At 46.7% G+C, this 18,044-nt stretch overlaps 1 protein-coding gene across 1 annotated transcript; it reads right to left on the reverse strand.

Moving 5' to 3' along the window:
* Positions 1–2,735: 2,735 nt before the first annotated feature.
* Positions 2,736–17,539, reverse strand: Septin12 (septin 12). The gene is given in 11 exon segments (XM_051181348.1): positions 2,736–3,080; positions 3,160–3,211; positions 3,896–3,992; positions 7,118–7,213; positions 7,306–7,423; positions 7,536–7,673; positions 9,808–9,889; positions 9,964–10,089; positions 10,544–10,728; positions 17,357–17,416; positions 17,418–17,539. Coding segments are annotated over 11 exon segments (1,281 nt in total). The 3' UTR covers positions 2,736–2,875.
* Between the last annotated feature and the right edge of the window lie 505 nt (positions 17,540–18,044).

Genomic DNA, 18,044 nt, shown 5'->3' on the forward strand with positions numbered 1-18,044 from the left:
AGCCAGTGCTCTTAATGACTGAGCCATCTCTCCCTTCCCCAAGGTATGAGTTAAGAGATTTATTTTATCTATGTACATGTTTTGTCTGCATGGCTCTGTGTGTGTGTGTGTGTGTGTGTGTGTGTGTGTGTGTACTGGAACCTCAGAGGCCAGAAGGTGTCAGATCCTCTGAAACTGGAGCTACCCGAAGTCATTAGCTATCATGTCGGTGCTGACAACCAAACCTGGATCCTCTATAAGAATGACAAGTGCTCTTAACAGTTGACATCTCTTCAGATGGGGAGGTATGGCCTTTGTAGCATGGATAATATTATTGCTAACTGTGGCCACAAAGTATCCCCTGACTCCTGGATACAAAGTGTTATTCCAGCTTCTTGGGTTCTAGAAGTAGCCTCACCAAGTGGGATATGTGCACCTCAGCACATTTCTGTGTCTCTTTCTGTCTGGTTCTTTGTTTTGCTTTTGCTTTTAGTCCTACAGATCAAACCCATGTCTTTGTGCATGCTAGACAAGTGCTTCACCCAGGAGCTGCAGGCCCAGGTCTGATGCTCATGTTTTGTGCTACATGTGTATGTATTTCTGTGTGTGCATGCACATGTGTGTGAGGGCCAGATGTTCATGTCAAATGTCTCTCTCAGTCGCTCTCCACCTCAGTTTTTTTTTTTTTTTTTTTTTTTTTTTAAGATTAATTTATTTATGTACAATGTTCTTCCTGCATGTATCCCTGCAGGCCATAAGAGGGCACCAGATGTCATTCCAGATGGTTGTGAGCCACCATATGGATGCTGGGAATTGAACTCTGGAAGAGCAGCCAGTGCTCTTAACCTCTGAGACACCTCTCCAGCCCCTTCACCTTGTTTTTTTAAAGACTGGGTCTCTCTCTGAACCTGGAGCTCACTGACTGGACTAGAATGGTTGGCCACTTCCCCAGAGCTGGGGCTTCAGGACACAAACTCAAATCCTCACGATTGTTCAACAAATAAATACTTGGCCTACTGAACCCTCTCCCCAGCCTAGCCCATCTATCTTTGAGAGTTCCAGAGAGTTCTATGAGAATACAGCTCATAGGCTCTGCCATGGACCTTCACTCCTGTGCCCATATTCCATTTCACTTGTGTAGCTCTGCCTCCAATCCACTTCTACTGACTGCAGCAGGCATGTTCTGGTACTCAGTCTGTTTATCTGAACATCACACGGTGCTACAAGTGTGACCCTGCCATCCCTACTGTGGAGGTTTGGAGACCGAGGAAAAGGAAGAGTAAGTGTCTTGTACCCTGGGGATTTCCCACCAACTACAATGCAATGGTAGCTCAGATTGAGTGGAGACAAAGGTCAGAACACCAATAATGTTGGGGCAGGGCAGCAATAAGTTCTCATGGCTTAACCTGGGCTAGGAGTGAGAGGCCATGAGAGCAGGAGGAGCCTGACTGGTACCGAGGCTCTGGTTTGAGAGGTTGGGGGAGGAAAAGAAGGACAGGATAGAGAGGGTCATCCTTTCTCCTACCTTGGATCTCTGGTCTATTAAAGAGAAGTACTTATAGTGTCATGCATCTGAAATCTCAGAAATAGGGAATCTGACAAAGGATGACCAGTTTTTAAAGTGTATTTCATAGCTTAAATAACTTAGCCCTGTCTAAAAAAAAACCCTGCACACAGCACACCACACACACACACACACCCCTTAAATAAATTAAGTATTTAAATAAATACATATTTAAAATAAAAGTAAACATGGAAGGTCATGCTTCATCCTTTGAGTAGCAATATATAAAACATATTTATCATATTCTATTTTATTTTTTTGAGACAGGATTCCTCTGTGTAGCCCCGGCTGTCTTGGAACTCCCTCTGTAGACCAGGCTGGCCTCACACTCAGAGATCTGCCTGCCTCTGCCCCCACTGCCATCCCCACCCTGCCTCCAGGGCTGAGGCTGAAGTCACGTGCCACTACCCTGCTTTTTTGACCATGCTTTTGACCTGCTTTTGTTTAGTTTGTTTGGAGACAGGGATTCTCTGTACATCCCTGACTGTGTAGGACTTGCTCTCTATACCAGGCTGGCCTTGAACTCAAAGACTGCCTGCTTCTGCCTCCCAAGTACTGGGATTAAAGGTGTGCACCACCACCACCCAGCATATTTACCATATTCTAAGGTAAGTACTGTTCTACAGAACTACACCCTCAGCCCAAGAATACACATACACCAGGATGGCTTCTAATTGACCATCTAATTGAAGATAACCTTGCATTTCTTGTGGTGTGTGTGTGTGTGTTCTGTTTTTTGTTTTTTCGTTTTTTTTTTTTTTTTTTCTCTCTATGTGACAAGGCTTCTCTGTGTAGCCTTGGCTGTCTTGGAACTTGATCTGTCGACCAAGCTGGCCTTGGACTTAAAGAACCTGCAGCCTCTGCCTCCCAAATGCTGGGATTAAAGGCATGTGTTACCCCCCCCCCCCAATGCTTGGATTCTTTTTTCAGTGAGAATTTACTACTCAAAAGTTGGGCTTATTCTGGATATGAATCAGAAACCTCTCATACCCCTAGACCAACAAACCTCCAAACCTTGAATTTCTTATCCTGTCTCTTCCTTCTGGGTGCTAGGATTGTAGATGTGCACTCTACCAGCTTTATGTGTGCTGGATGGCAAACCCGGGGCTCTGGGCATGTCAGTCATTCTACCAACTGAGTCACATCCATAGGTCCAAGCATTGTATTATTATATCAGACTGGCTCAGAGAACTCATTTACAAACCCTTTAGTTGTCAAAGCACAGCTTCTTGTACAAAGCAACATCAGTTTCTCATAGATGCTCTAGCACATGAGTGTGTGTTGGGGCTGGCCACTGGGGAGTGGAGAAGCCTAGGAGGCCTAGATGACCCCTCAGCACTCATCTTCCCTAGGATCCTTGTTAGCTCGCTTTCCGGCCTTCCCTGGTCCAGGGGACATCAGCTGTCCTGGGGAGGCTGGGGCCAGGTTCACCCAGCCTGGCCCTCGGGGAAGCAAGTGGCTCTCATTGAGTCTGAGGACCCGGTAGTTCTCATAGTGCACATTGTGGGTGATGTCCTTCAGGTCCTGGAGATGGGAACTGAATAATAGGAGGCAAGTCAGCCCAGGCCATAATGGTCCCCCCCTTTCAGCCAAACACAGGGTACCCCACACCTCACCGGATGAGCAGGTCTCTCAGGAGAAGAAACTCACAGTGTGCCATGTTCTCCACTGCAAGACATGGGGCCTAGCACGGCTCTGTCCTCTCAGAGAGGACAAAGTAGAAGGCTGCTGCATGTTATGGTGTCTTCTGGATCTGCCATGCCATGCCCCACCTCCTCCTCCCTGGTTCATTCATTCACTTATTCATTTATTCATTTTTGTATCTGGGGCCTGGCTCCTACAAATAGTTGCTAAACTAGTGAACCCACCCTCTACCAAAAACAAATTCATGTTTCTTTCTTTTTTTTTCTTTTCTTTTTTCTTTTTCTTTTTTTTTTTTTTTTTTTTTTTTTTTGTCTTTTGTAGGCAGTGTCTCAGATAGCCCAGGTTGGCTTCAAACTTGCTAAGTAGCCAAGGATGACCTTGAACTTCTGATCCTCTTACCTCCACTTCTCCCATGTTAGGATTACAAATGTGCTACTATGCTTTGTTTCATATGCTTTTAATAATGATAATAATAAATCAGGGAGTTGGGGGAGGTAGACCAGAACTGTAATAACAGCACTTGAGCTGAGGTAGGAGGAAATCCTACATCCATGCACATGGAGGGGCTACATTAAATTTTGGCAAGCCCAAGGTTGCCTTCCAGGTGTGTGTAGCTGCCTGGCTAGGGGTAAGAAGGTTGCAGTGGTTGTAGAGTATGCCGTTTCCAACCCCACACCTGCTGTACGCTTACCATGTCCCCAAACTTACCTTCAATGATGCCCCATTTGGTCTTCCTGCCCAGGACACACCTCCCATTCACTAGGTGCTCTCGGTCAGCCCCAACCACAGCAAAAGGGATCTGCTCCTAAGAGAGGGGAGAAGAAACTGAGGCAGGAGGTAGGCACATAAAACTAGGAAGTCCCAAAACACCAAGTGGAATTCATGCTGCCCTCACCTCCTCTATAAAACGGGGCATAAATGATGCTAGTGCATGGCTGTTCAGCTGATGGTGAAGTACCTGGCATAGTTAGCGTTAGCAGAAAAATCCAAGGAAATGGTATTGCTATTAACTCCCTCATAATAATATAGACTTAGGGATAAGAATGTGGTTCAGAGCTTAGCATGAACAAGGCCCTGAGTTTGATTCCCCATTGTAAATGCAAGCATTCAAGCATACAAATGTGCGTGCACACACACACGCACACACACACACAGACTATATAATATTGGTAATATCAAATATCTTTCTTAGGAAAAAGACAGTAATAATTTTCAGAAGTTATAATCAAGGGCTAAATAGGAACTTGTAACTAATGGCCAAATTGAACTAGCCCCCTCATGTTTTCCTTTATAAACTTTTAAGAATACCTCATAAGGATAGGTGTGGTGGCACTAGCCTTTAATCCCAGCACTAGGGAAGCAGAGGCAAAGGGATCTCTGTGAATTTGAGACCATTCTTATCTACAGCGAGTTCCAGGACACCCAGAACTGTGTAGATAGACCATGGCTCAAAAACCAACCGAATAAACAACAACAAAACTCTCAGGATAAGGAGAAGTTTACTTAAAATGTTAAATACATTTAGTTTTCATTTGTGTGTATGTGTCCATGTATGTATGTGTGGGTACAAAGGACATCATGTGGGTCCAGAGGATGGAATTCAGATCATTAAGCTTGGTAGCAGACACCTTTACCCACTGAGCCATCTTACCAACTACATCACCAACTAAAAAAATATTTTAATGTATTATTTGAACTATAAGTTATTCATTTATTTTTTGAGACAGAATCTTACTAGGTACCCCTAAGTTTTTCTTTAACTTGCTGTACACATCAGGCCAGACTTGAACTCACAGAGATCCTCCTCCTCTACGTCTCAAGTGCTGGTATTAAAGGTGTGTGCCACCTGGCCTGGCTTTGATTTTTTAAAATTACACTTATGTGCTTATTTTTAAAGATTTAAAATTAGGGGCTAGAGAAAAGACTCAGTTGTTAAGAGCATAAGAGCACATGTTCTTACAAAAGAAACAAATTCAATTCCAAGCACCCACATCAAGCAACTCACAACTGCCCAGAATTCCAGTTTCAGGGAGTCCTCTTTTACCTTTTTGGGCACATATATAGACACACATATATGCACATAAATAAATAATAAAAACTTTTAAAGTTTCAAAATTATTATTTTAAATTCTGTACATGTGTGTGTTCATATAGGTATGTGTGCATGTGAGGGGTATGGGATCCCCAGAGCTGAGTGACAGGTGTAGTGAGATGTTCACTTCGTCCACAACTGTGGCACTGACCACCTGGGAGAACTAGGTCTGGGGAAGGGGCCCTAGCGCTCTCTTGCTTGCAGCACTGGGACAGAAGATCTGGAGGCAACCATGGGACCAGGAACTTGCTGGTGTTCATCTGTCTCTGTTGTAAGTTATTTCTCCCTGAATAAACATCTATTGAGCCTATCTGTTTTTCCTGATCCTTATTAAACCACAATAGACAGGTGATGGTTATTTGCTGGATCTGAGTGTGCTGGAAACAGAGCTTGGGTCTTCTGGAAAAGCATCCAGGCTCCTAACCTTTGAGACATTACTCTAACCGTCTGTCTGACTGTCTGTCTGAGACAGACAGAGAGAGGGAGGGAGAAAGAGAGGAAGGGAGAGGGAGAGGGTGAAAGAGCATTTGTGTGGAGGTCAGAAGCAGTTCTCTTCTTCCACAATGTAGGTCCCAGGATTGCACTGAAGTCACTCAGATTGAAGCAAGCACCACTAAATTGAGCCTTTTCACCAGCCCCTATTCTTTGAATTTCAAAAATTTGTTTTCTGAGACAGGATCTCATGTTTCCCAGACTAGCCTTGAACTCACTACATAGCCAAGGATAAGCTTGAATGCCTGATCCTTCTGCCTTCCCCTCTCAAGTACTGCATTACAGGTGTGCATTATCATGTTCTTCAACTTAAAACACTATTTAATTTTATTATTACTATTTGAAATGCTGGAGATGAAATCAGGGCCTCGGCATGCTAGGCATGTGCTCTGCTTCTGAGCTACAAACCATGGACCTGAGATGTTTCCTTTCTGTGTTGATAGGGACCAGGCTCAGGGCCTCCACACACTCTACAAACATGCAACTTTATTGACACAAAAGCCTATTTGTAACTGGGTGGTGGTGGTGCACCTCTTTAATCCCAGCACTCCAAAGGCAGAGGCAGGCAGATCTCTGTGAGTTTGAGGGCAGCCTGGTCTACAAGGCTACATAGAAAAACCCTGTTTCAAAAATCAAACCAAACCAAAACAACTCCTCTGGAGTTGCTCTCGGGTCACACCTCAGGGCTGATTAGTACATCTAGAGACTGGCCTAAAATATTCACCACCTTGCCGCCCACACAGTAGTTTGCCAGGTGCTTTACTCGTTTTCTCACTTGTGGCTGAAAGGAGAAATTCAAACTTGTCAGCCCCCAGTCTTCATTCAGTTTTCTTGAGACAAGGGATCACTATCTAACTCAAGCTAATGTAACCCAGGCTGGCCCTGCAGTCACAATCCTGCCTAGCCTCCTGGGTGCTAGGGTTACAATAACTAATAGTTCAATTTTTAACAATTATAGTTACATTATAGTTTTATTTTTATTTACACTTGAGTTTGTGCCTGTATGTACATATGAAAGGTATACTCCACCATGTCTGGTTTCCCTTGTCCATTTTAAAATGTGGTTATCTTTTATTGCTGAGTAGTAAGAGTTCTTTATATATGAGATTGTAAGTTCCAAGGAAAGCCATGGCTGGCAAACATTTCTTCCTATTCTATGGGTTCTCTGATGAGAGTAATTTATTGCTCATCTTGAATTTGTGAATGGATGAAGAATCTTTAAATGTATACACATATTTCCTGAAATTGAGGAAAGAGATCAATTTTCTGATGGAAAGGATGTGTGGAAGAAAATCACTGAATGTCCTTAGTGTCACTGGCCTTCTGCACCTTTTGGGGCATCTTACCCGGATCTTACTGTTAAGGAGCTGGTCGTTGACATCCTCATCGAAACATTTCTGTGGGTACACATCGATGCAGTGAGTTTTCAGGTTTTGCTGGATCTGGGGAACCAAGCATATGTGAACTGAGCACATCATTCATTCATTCTGCACTCTGCACACTGACCCAGCTCCGCCTTGGACACCCAGATCACCCTGCTTCTGAAGGCGTCTCGTTCTTCAATGGTCAGGCTGTCAGCCCGGGCGATCACGGGTACCACATTCACAGTCCGGCACAGCCGACGCAGGAACTCAATGTCCAGGGGCCGTAGGCTGCCCAGGATAGGACAGTAACAGTAGGGGGTAGTAGATGGATGAGTGAGGGATGAAAGTCAACCCAAAGCTCCCATCAAGTGACCCTCCCTCAGCCAGTGGGTCATCTCACCAGTGGCCAGTGGGTGGTACAAAGTACACGCAGCAGTGCACACGGGTGTCGGGGATATGGCGCTGACGGGTGATGAGGAGCTCCTCCTGTAGATACCGCTCATACTGTTGGTTGATGTAGCTCAGGATAGGGTCCCAGCTGGGGCAGAGATGCTCCCTCAGTACCACCCCCAGGAGTCATCACCACCTGGCCTCACGGTGGTCTATCTACATTTTCAGAGACACACATAAACCTCTGCTCTCATAAAGCCAGCATAGTAATAGCACTTACTGGCTGGGCCTGGTGCCACAGGCTTGTTATTCCAGCTACTCAAGAAACTAAGGCAGGAGGATTACAAGTTCAAAGCCAGCCTTTGGGAAACCAAGTCTCAAAAACAAAAAGTAAAAACTGGAGCTAGGGATGGCATTCAGTGTTTGCTAACATGTTCCACATCTTAGGTTCATTCTCCAGCTCTAACATATATGCATGTCCTAATATCTACTTCACATATATATGTATAAAATTTGCTTGGTGAGGGAAAGGTGGTCATCAAATGACAATTGGTCACCAGCATGGTCCAAGACACCACTGGTTCTCACCTAGTGATGCAAAAGTCTGTGTGTGTGTGTTTGTGTGTATGTATGTGTGTTCATGCGTGTGCACCTGTGTGGAGGTCAGAGGTCACTTTTGGCTTTTTTTAGTTGTTCTCTACCATGTAGCTATGTCTGGCTTGGATTTACCTTATTTTATGTGTGTTTTACCTGCATGACTGTGGTAATTTGAATATTATTGGCCCCCATAAGCTCATAGGGAATGGCACTGTTAGGAGGTGTGGCTTTGTTGCAGCAGTATGGTCTTGTTGGAGGAAGTGTGTCACTGTGGGGGTAGGCTTTGAGGGCTCATATATGCTCAAGCCATGCCCAGTGTCTCAGATCACTTTCTGTTGCTTGCAGATCAAGATGTGGAACTCTCAAGTCCTCCAGCACCATGTCTACCCACATGCCACCATGTCGCACCATAATGATAATGGACTAAGTGATTTTTCTTTATTAGAGTTGCCATGGTCAGCTGGGTGGTGGTGGTGCATACCTTTCATCTCAGTACTTGGGAGGCAGAGGCAGGCAGAGGCAGACAGAAATTGAGGTCAATCTGGTCTGCAGAGCTAGTTCTGGGACAGCTAGAGCTATTCAAAGAACCCTGCCTTGAACAGCAAAAAACAAAACAAAACGAAAAAAGAGTTGCCGAGGTCATGGTGTCTTTTCACAGCAATAGAAACCCTAACTAAGATAATGGCACAATGGAGATCAGAAGAGGTCACTGGACCAGGGTCTTCTGTGAGAGCAACAACTTCCCTTAACCTCTGAGCATCTCTCCAGCCCATGACTTGGAACTCTCTATTAGACCGTGCTGTTCTCTAGCTCAGAGAGATCCACCTGCCTTTGCCTCCAGATCAAGTGCTGGGATTAAAGGCAGATGCCAATTGGGTTTGGTGGTGCATGCATTAACCCCAGTACTAAGGAGACTGAGGCAGGGGATCTCTGAGTTTGAAGTCAGCCTGATCTACAGAGTAAGTTCCAGGACAACCAGGGCTACACAGGGAAACCCTATCTCAAAAACAACAAACAAAAGGCAGGTACCACTGACTTGACCTGGTATGTTGAGAGAAGGTCTTTCATTGACCTGGGGCTCACGAGATCCCTTGTCTCTGTCTCTCCAGCAATAGGATCTCAGGAAAAAAACAGACTTCCCCACTGCCCCCCCACTTTCCCCACCACCATGATGGCTCTGGGAATAAGCTCAGGTCCTCATGCTTTCAAGGCAAGTACTTCACTGAAGGGACTGTTTACCCTCTGTTGAGCCTTCCGACTCTGGGCTCTTGTCAGCACAACAGTCCACCAGACTGCCTGACCGGTTCTGCTCTCGGAGATTGATCCAGGACCTTGCTCATGCTGAATTATCATACTAAGCTATGTGCTCAGCCCTGTTCTCACTTTTTCTTTTGAGATAAGAGTCTTGATATGTTGCTCAGGCCAGCTTTGAACTCATGATTCTTCTGCTTCAGCTGCCAGAGTACAGAGATTATAGAAATATGGACCTCTAGTGCTTTTATTGAGCACCAACTGTATACTAGACAGTTGGCTGAGGCCTGTACATACTCAGGACTCTTCAGCTTTGGAGGGTGAGGTGAGTATAGGAAACAGGTTTACAGGTGACACAGACAGATGGCACAGGTCACTCCTGGCTGGTTTTCCACAACCTTGCGGGGACAGGGGCTGCACACCACAGGACCCACCACTTGTCATTGTTGATCTGATCTCCAAAGCCAGGTGTATCTGTCACTGTCAGCTTCAACTTCAATCCCTTCTCCTCGATGACTGTAAGAGGGAGAGAGATGGAAGACTATGATATGGCCCTGGCAGGGCCCATGGGGGCAGGCAGGGTCACTCACCATGTGTGACAGAATGCAGCTCCAGGGTTTGTGGCATGGGTACCTCCAGGTTGGGTAGACTTGACTGCCACACTTTGGACTTGAACAGCGTGTTCACCATGGTGGACTTGCCCAGCCCACTCTGCCCTGGGAGACACAGAACACAGTGGCCAAGGTATGTGTGTGTGTGTGTGTGTGTGTGTGTGTGTGTGTGTGTGTATATATATATATATGTATATATATATATATATGTATGTATATATATATCATAGGGTGGGGGGGGCAGGAAGATAATAGGACAACGTTTTAGAACTGGTTCTGCCTGTGGGTTCTGAGCCATCTACTGCATAAGCATCAGCAATAGAGCAAGGTCATTCGAGGTTGCTGTGTCTGGAAGGACCCTCACCTATGATTGCCCTTGGCTGGGGTAATCCACTTATGGGTGGTTTAGTATCTAATTACTCAACATCACTCATATATTTAATTTCAACTCTCCTGTGAGCTGGTAGGTCAGAGTGGAAGACTGTGTCTGGAACAGGTGACGGGTGAGGGACCATGCCCATGTTTCATTTTCCCCTCTGTGGCTCTGCCCCTAACTTACCTACTACCATGATGTTGAACTCAAACCCAGTCTTCATGGCCTTGATCCTCAGCTGGTCTAGCACAGCCTCAATACCCACAGAACCAAGCATCTCACAGGGTGGGGTCCTTGGGCTGGAAGGCCTCGAAGAGCAGGGAGAGGGTGATCGCCTCTCGTCCATGGGGCCGAGGATACAATGGTGCCTGTTGCAGGGGAATTTTTGGAGGAAAGTGTTGTGTTGCTAGGGCTGGGTCTCGGAGGGGCTATTCTGAGTAAACTTTCCTTTTGAGAGAAGTTCTTAAGTAGTCCAGGCTATCCTCTCTCCACTCTGTAGCTGAAGATAACCTTGAACTACTAATTCTCCTGCCTCCACCTGCAAAGTGCAAGGATTACAGACATGTACCACCATGCCCAGTTTTAAACAGTGCTGATGATGGAACCAGGCCTTCATGCACACTGGACAAGCACTCTACCAGCTGAGCTACATCCTGGAGTTCTCACTTCCAAACCATAACTGAACATGTTGTTCCTGGCTATGCTCTATACCCCCTGGTCAGACGGAGTCCTCCATCCTGACATACTCTTGTCTCAGGAATCTACTCTTCCCTTACTCTTCTTATGAGTGACTGTCCTGCTCAGACCCCAGTGTTTGTGGCTGGACTGGAGCCCTTAAAGAGGCACAGTTAGGGGGATGGGCTGCCCATGTCTCAATAGGGAACTTGAGGAAGGAGCTTGTGAACAGATCCTTCACTTTCCCCAGGGGACAGAGAGCTGAATTGGAAGAGATGAAGGGACAGATCTTGAATGAAGGAAACACACACACACACACACACACACACACACACACACACAGAGTACAGGGGTTGGGGGACAGGCTAAAATGGGCAGGCACCAGTGGGCAGCAACAGAAAACACAGAAAGAGAAGCTGACTCATGTGGCACCTGGTGGATGAGTCCCTTGGGGGAGCTAGGAGCAGCTGGCAGGCCCTGGGGTGCGCTGAGGGGGAGGGGAGGGCTGGCAGTTAGACACAGAATCTAAGCTTCCTTCCTTCTTCCTCCTCCAGGGACCTACCCCCTCCCACTCATGCAGGAGGGGCTAAGGCCAGGGATCTGTTGCTTCACCCTAAACTCTTAAACCCTAATACCAGGCAGTGGCCCTGACCTCATAACCCAAGACTCCCAGATGGGAGCCCAATCAACTTCCTCAAGACTCTGGGTTGATAAAAGCCATTTTCCACGTCCAAGTCCATGTGCTTTAGCTTTCTGTTCAGGATCTGTGAATGGAGATCCCCTGGCCTAGAAACAGGCACTCCATGGGTAAACAGGCGCCTGCCTGCTGGGAAACCCTGGGGTTCGAAGTAATCTGCACCTTATGAAGTCATGATTTTCATCTCAGGTTACAGATAAGAGCGGGAAGCCTGCCGTCGCACGTGGAGGGGGAAGTAGCTGAGCTGGGGAGGCAGGCAGTCTGTTCCTCCTGTTTCCTGTTTACAGGGATATGTCCTACACCAGTATATTTTTAGATGACTTGAGAGGCTGAGACAGGAGGATTTTGAACTTGAAGCCATTTTCATCTATACAGTTACATCAAATCTCAAAAAAAAAAAAAAAAAAAAAAAAAAAAATTGTAGGGTGGGTGGGATTGCAGTTCGAGCAGTGGGACCTGAGTTTGATCCTAGCACCTGCATGGTGGCTCACAACCATCTATATAACTACAGTCCTAGGGAATCTGATGACATCTTTTAGAATAATAGAATAATGGTAATAAAACTTAGATCTCTGAGTTCAAGGCCAGTCTGGTCTACAGAGCCAGTTCCAGGACAGCCCTGACTCTAAAACCCAAGAATAAATAAAAAGCCCTGGCCACTCTGCCCTCTTGAATGGGCCACATATGGCTTTGCTTTTGAGACAGGGCGCCATATGCCCAGGCTGTTTTCAATGTCCAGATGTAACCAGGGTGATCTGGAACTTTGATTTGTTTGTCTGTGACCCTCAAGTGTTAGGATTCCAGTGTGCTCCATCTCAGTTAGCTTTTCTCACATAACTCTTTCCAAAAATCTAGACAAGGAGGGCTTTGGTTGGGCTGTTCTACATGGGAACCACATGGCAGAGGCCCAGATTCTGAGACAGCAGGGACAGAGTGGCAGGGTACATTCCCTGGACCAGAGTGAGGGCACCGACCTCCTCACTGGGTGAGAGAGCGGTATGGGAAGGGGTGGGGCTTCAGCAAAGGAGGGCCTGTGTAAGGCCTGTCGGTCTTTGGATTGCTGGGGGTTACCAACCAGCAAAGTTCACACATAGAGAAGCTACAAGAGTGGTTGACTATGTTGGCTTTAACCCAAGATTTCTAGGCTGGTGAGATGGCTCAGGGGGTAAAGGTGTCTTAGTCTATTGTTGCTGTGATGAAACACTGTGTCAAAAGCAAGCTGGGGAGGAAAAGGGTTTATTTTGGCTTAAGCTTCCACCCACATCACAGTTCATCAGAGGAAGTCAAGCAGGGCAGGAACCTGGAGGCAGGAGCTCATGCAGAGGCCATGAAGGGTGGTGCTCACTGGCTTGCTTCTCATGGCTTGCTCAGCCTGCTTCCTTATAGAACCCAGGACCACCAGCCCAAGGGTGGCACCACCCACAATAGTCTGGGCCCTCCCCCACCAACCACTAAGTAAGACAATGTTCCACAGGCTTGACTACAGCCCAATTGTGTGTATGTGTGTGTGTGGGGGGGCATGTCCTTTTGTATATATGTTTTTCTTATTGGTTGATTGGCCAGTAGTCAGGTAGAAAGATAGTCAGGCTACCAGACTAGGAGAATTGTGGACAGAGGAAGATGGAGAGAGGCTACCAGAGAGATGCCATGAGTAGTTGCTGAAAGATTTAATATGCTGGAGCATTCTCCAGTAAGCCAAAACCACATGGGGATACACAGTTTAATAGAAATGGGTTAATAATTGAGAGAGAACTAGCCAGTAAGAACCTTAAGCCATCGGCCAAACAGTTTCTAATTAATATGAGTCTGTAAGTCTGTGTGTGTTTATTTGGGGCTGAAGGGTGGTGAGACCAGGCGGAACAGAAACTCCGGCTACATGTATGTATGTGTGGTTTTTCAAGACAGGTTTTTTTTTGTTTTTTGTTTTTGTTTTTTTTTTTTTGTGTGTAACAGCTTCTGGAACTAGCTCTGTAGACCATGCTGGCCTTGAACTCACAGAGATCTCTCTGCCTGTCTCTGCCTCTGGAGTGCTGGGAGAAAAGGAATGTGCTGCCACACCCAGCTCTACAGCCCAACCTTACAAAAGTTTTTTCTTTTCCTTTCTTCCTCCTTCCCTCCCTCCTTCCCTTCTTCCCTCTCCTTCCCTCTCTCCCTTCCCCTTCCTTCCTTCCTTCTTTCCTTCCTTCCTTCCTTCCTTCCTTCCTTCTTAGAGACAGGGTTTCTCTGTGTAGCTCTGTCTGTCCTAGAAGTCACTCTATAGACCAGGCTGGACTCAAAATGAGAAATTTGCCTTATCACCTGCCTTTTAATTTTTTAAATTTTTATTTATTTGTGATTTTTTAAAGATAGGGTATGTGTATAACAGCTCTGGCTGTCCTGGAACCTGATTTGTAGACCAGCCTGGCCTGGAACTCCAGAGATCCACCTGCCTCTGCCTCACGAGTGCTGGGATTAAAGGGATGTGCCACCACCACCACCAGCCACAGCATGGCCTCCATGTTCCTGTGATGTGGGATGATGTCGTGCTGTATGCTGAGCTTGTGGTGTGTACATCACAGCAGAAAATGAATCCATTAGGAGTATAAGGCTTTACCTCGATTAGTTGCTTAATGATACAATGCCACTTGTTTATTGATTTAGTTCACTGTGTGTGAGACAGTGTGCATGTGGAGGTGAGGACAGCTTGACAGAGCCCTCTCCTTCCATCACGTGAGTCCCAGGGATTGAACTCAATGCTTCTCTTATTGGTTGATGAATAAAGCTGTTTCTGCCAATGGACAGGCAGCATGTAGCCAGGCAAGAAGTATAGGCAGAACTGTCAGACTAGGAGAATTCTGGGAGGAGGGACACAGAGAGTGAGTCTCAAGATAAAATGGGCATCACCAGGTAAGCAAAGGCCACACGGAAATACATAGATTAATAGAAATAGGTTAATAATTAAGAGAGAGCCAATAAGAAGCTTAAGCCATCAGCCAAACAATTAATAGTAATTAACATAGCTTCTGTGTTTTGTTTTGTTTTTTGGAATAAATGGCTGCAGAACAGAATGGGCGGAACAGAAACTTCTGTTCACATTCCTTCCCTGTGTAAGTTTTTGCTTTGGCTTCCCTCAGTGGATTGTGATTCAGGATATGTAAAACAAATAAACCCTTTCCTTCCCAAGTTGCTTTTGGTTATGGCGTTCCTTCTTTTCTTTTCTTTTCTTTTTTTTGGAGACAGGGTTTCTCTGTGTAACAGTTCTGGCTGTCCTGGGACTTGCTCTGTAGATCAGGCTGGCCTCAAACTCAGAGAGATCCACCTGACTCTGCCTCTCAAGTGCTGGGACTAAAGGCGTGTGCCACCAACCCCAGCTGGTTATGGAGTTTCATCACAGCAATATAATCCCTAACTAGGACAGACATTTTGCTACCATGAACTAAAGCCATGAACCAAAATCAACCTTGCCTTCCTGGTTTTTCTTTGCTATTTTGTCATAATGAAATACAAGCATCTTAACACTGCACCTGAGAAAATTCCATGGGATCGTCAGTGTGTGGAATTCCCATATCCTGAGGCTGGGTTTGGTGGTACACACCTTCAATCCCAGTGGTGGGTTTCTATTAGTTCAAGGACAGCTTGGTCTACATAGTCAGTTCCACAACAGCCAGGCCTATGTAGAGAGACACTTTCTCTGGAATAAAACAAACAAGTGCCTGAGGAAACAGACACTGTTCATGTTCAGTTTTACTGATAGGACTACTAAAACAGGGCCAGAGGATGTGCCTAATAAGATCACACATTGGCAGGGTCTTGCAGGCTAGGGAAAGCAAGCATTATCAACCCCCCCCCCCCTGCACAGCCCAGCCAGTCCACATTGGAGGGTGACCTATGCAACCAAGAGGATCTGCTCGACCTCTTTGGAGCCACTGAGCTTGTGGTGTGTACATCACAGCAGAAAATGAATCCATTAGGAGTATAAGGCTTTACCTCGATTAGTTGCTTAATGTTACAATGCCACTTGTTTATTGATTTAGTTCACTGTGTGTGAGACAGTGTGCATGTGGAGGTGAGGACAGCTTGACAGAGCCCTCTCCTTCCATCACGTGAGCCCCAGGGATTGAACTCAAGTCGCTCAGCTTGTTGGTAGGCACTATTTACTACCTGCTGACCTCTCTTGACAGCCTCCCCCATTTTTTTTTTTTTTTTTTTGAGGCAGGGTTTCTCTGTGTAGCCTTAGCTGTCCTGGAGCTCACCCTGTACACCAGGGTGGGCTCAAACTCAAGAGGTAGGCGGCTACCTTTTTCTCCCCAGTGCTGGGATTAAAGGTGTGGGTCACCACCTCTGGCCCCAATTCTTCTTTGAAACAGGGTCTCATGTTTTCAGATTTATTATGTAGTTGAGGATAACCTTGAACGTCTGGTCTTTTTTACACCTAAGCACTGGGATTACAAGCCCAGTTCATGTGGCGCTAGGGATCAAGGCTGCCAGGCACTTTACTAACTGCACTGTGTTCCCAGTCCTCTGTTTGTACATTTGAAAAATTGGGAAGAGTGAGGTTATCTCTTTAGGAGCATTCTGTGAATAAGCCAGGACAAGTGTAAGGTGAGGGGCCCAACATTGGCCAAGGGCACTAGCTGCTCTTCAGAGGTTCTGGGTTCAATTCCCAGCACCCATGTGATGGCTCACAACCATCTATAATGTGGTCTGATGCCCTCTTCTGGCCTGCAGATAGAGCACTCATATACATAAATAATTTTTTTTAAGTGGTTATGTTAGGCAGTGGTGGCATGGCCATGCTATGGTGTCACATCCTTTAATCCCAGCACTCGGGAGGCAGAGGCAGGTGGATCTCTGTGACTTCAAGGCCAGCTGGGTCTATATAGAGCTAGTTCCAGGATATCCAGGGTTACATGGGAAAACCCTGTCTTGAAAAACCAAAAGGAAAAAAGAAATTGTTGTCATACCCTAACCCTAACCACATGTGTGAGCATTATCTGAATATAGATAGCATCTGGACTCTCAGGTGTTAAGAATACAGGGGAAAGTGAGATCTGCTTTCATTGGGGGGAAGGCCAGAGGTTCCAAGTCAAGGGCATCATGTCCTTACAGACTCTTAAGTTCTGGAACTGTGATTCCCCATTAAATGCTTTCCTTCATAAATTACCTTGGTCATCGTGTTTTGTCAAAGCAATAGAAAAGTAAGTAAAACAGCTGGGATACTGCGAATAGGTGAAGAAAAAGTCTGGGGTAGAGCCAAATGACAGCCTGTGGCTTTCTTCCCCAACGCCTGCAGTCAGCTGAGCCCTGGCCTCTGCCAGTGCTACGGCCTCAGATGGCCCCCTAGGGGAGGGCGGGGCTGGTTGCTAAGGTTTCAGGTGGTGTGGATCCGGAAGCAGGAAGCAGTGTGAGTTGCCTGGCTTGGGGAGAGGGCCCCACTGGAGTGCAGGCGATACACTGGAAACAGCCTTGCTAGGGAGACAGAAGGTTAAGGGGATGGTGGGTGGGTAGGGGCTGCTCAGGTAAGGGTGGGGGTGGGGGAGACAAGCAGGTCTGGGGGAGGAGGTGAAGTGAGAGGTGTAACTAGGAAGGGAGGGGGTGCTGGTCTCATGGGGCAGAGCAGGGGAAAGCAGGAGGGGTCAGGTCATTTTAGGGTATGGTCAGAGTTGTGGATGACCTGAGAGAGGCCTGGACTGAGATGCCCTTTGGGGGCTGGGGCAGGTAGCCAGAATGGGACAGTCTGCTGATGAACTGAGGCAGGAGCTGGAGGCCACTGCTGAGGAAGTACTGGGGAGGCTGAAGAGTCACCAGCTGTTCCAGTCTGAATGGGACATCACTGCCTTTGTGATCTTTCTCACTTTTGTGGGTGAGTGTGGCTCCTGATCCCAGGCTTCTACCTGCGGGGGCAGGGGCCACATCTGGATGCCTGCCTGTCTGGTCCCCAGGCACTGTGATGGTGTTGCTGTTACTGGTTGTCATTCACTGCTGCTGCAGCACCTCCCCCAGGCCCCGGAAGGTGAGCCTGGGATGATGAACCCGGGAAGGGGTGGGTGTCACTCAGAGCAGCCTCATAAGTGACAGCAGGCAGGGGCAGGGTCTGCTGCAGAGGGTTCAGGCAGAGCTTTGGAGTGTTATCCACAGGATTTCTCCGTCTCTCTTGCAGGAAAAGCCCAAGGGTGTGGATAACTTGGCTCTGGAACCTTAACACTAGATCTCGGCATGGGTCCTGCTGAATGACAGTAACATAGCCAATGTTTGCCAAAGCCTGAGTCTGGACTGTGTTCTAACCCCGCCGTGACCATGTGGTGGCCACGATACACATGTGGCCCCTTGCACTCA

This window comes from Phodopus roborovskii, unplaced genomic scaffold (assembly GCF_943737965.1).
Source record: "Phodopus roborovskii unplaced genomic scaffold, PHOROB, whole genome shotgun sequence".
In the NCBI taxonomy this organism is placed as follows: Eukaryota; Metazoa; Chordata; class Mammalia; order Rodentia; family Cricetidae; genus Phodopus; species Phodopus roborovskii.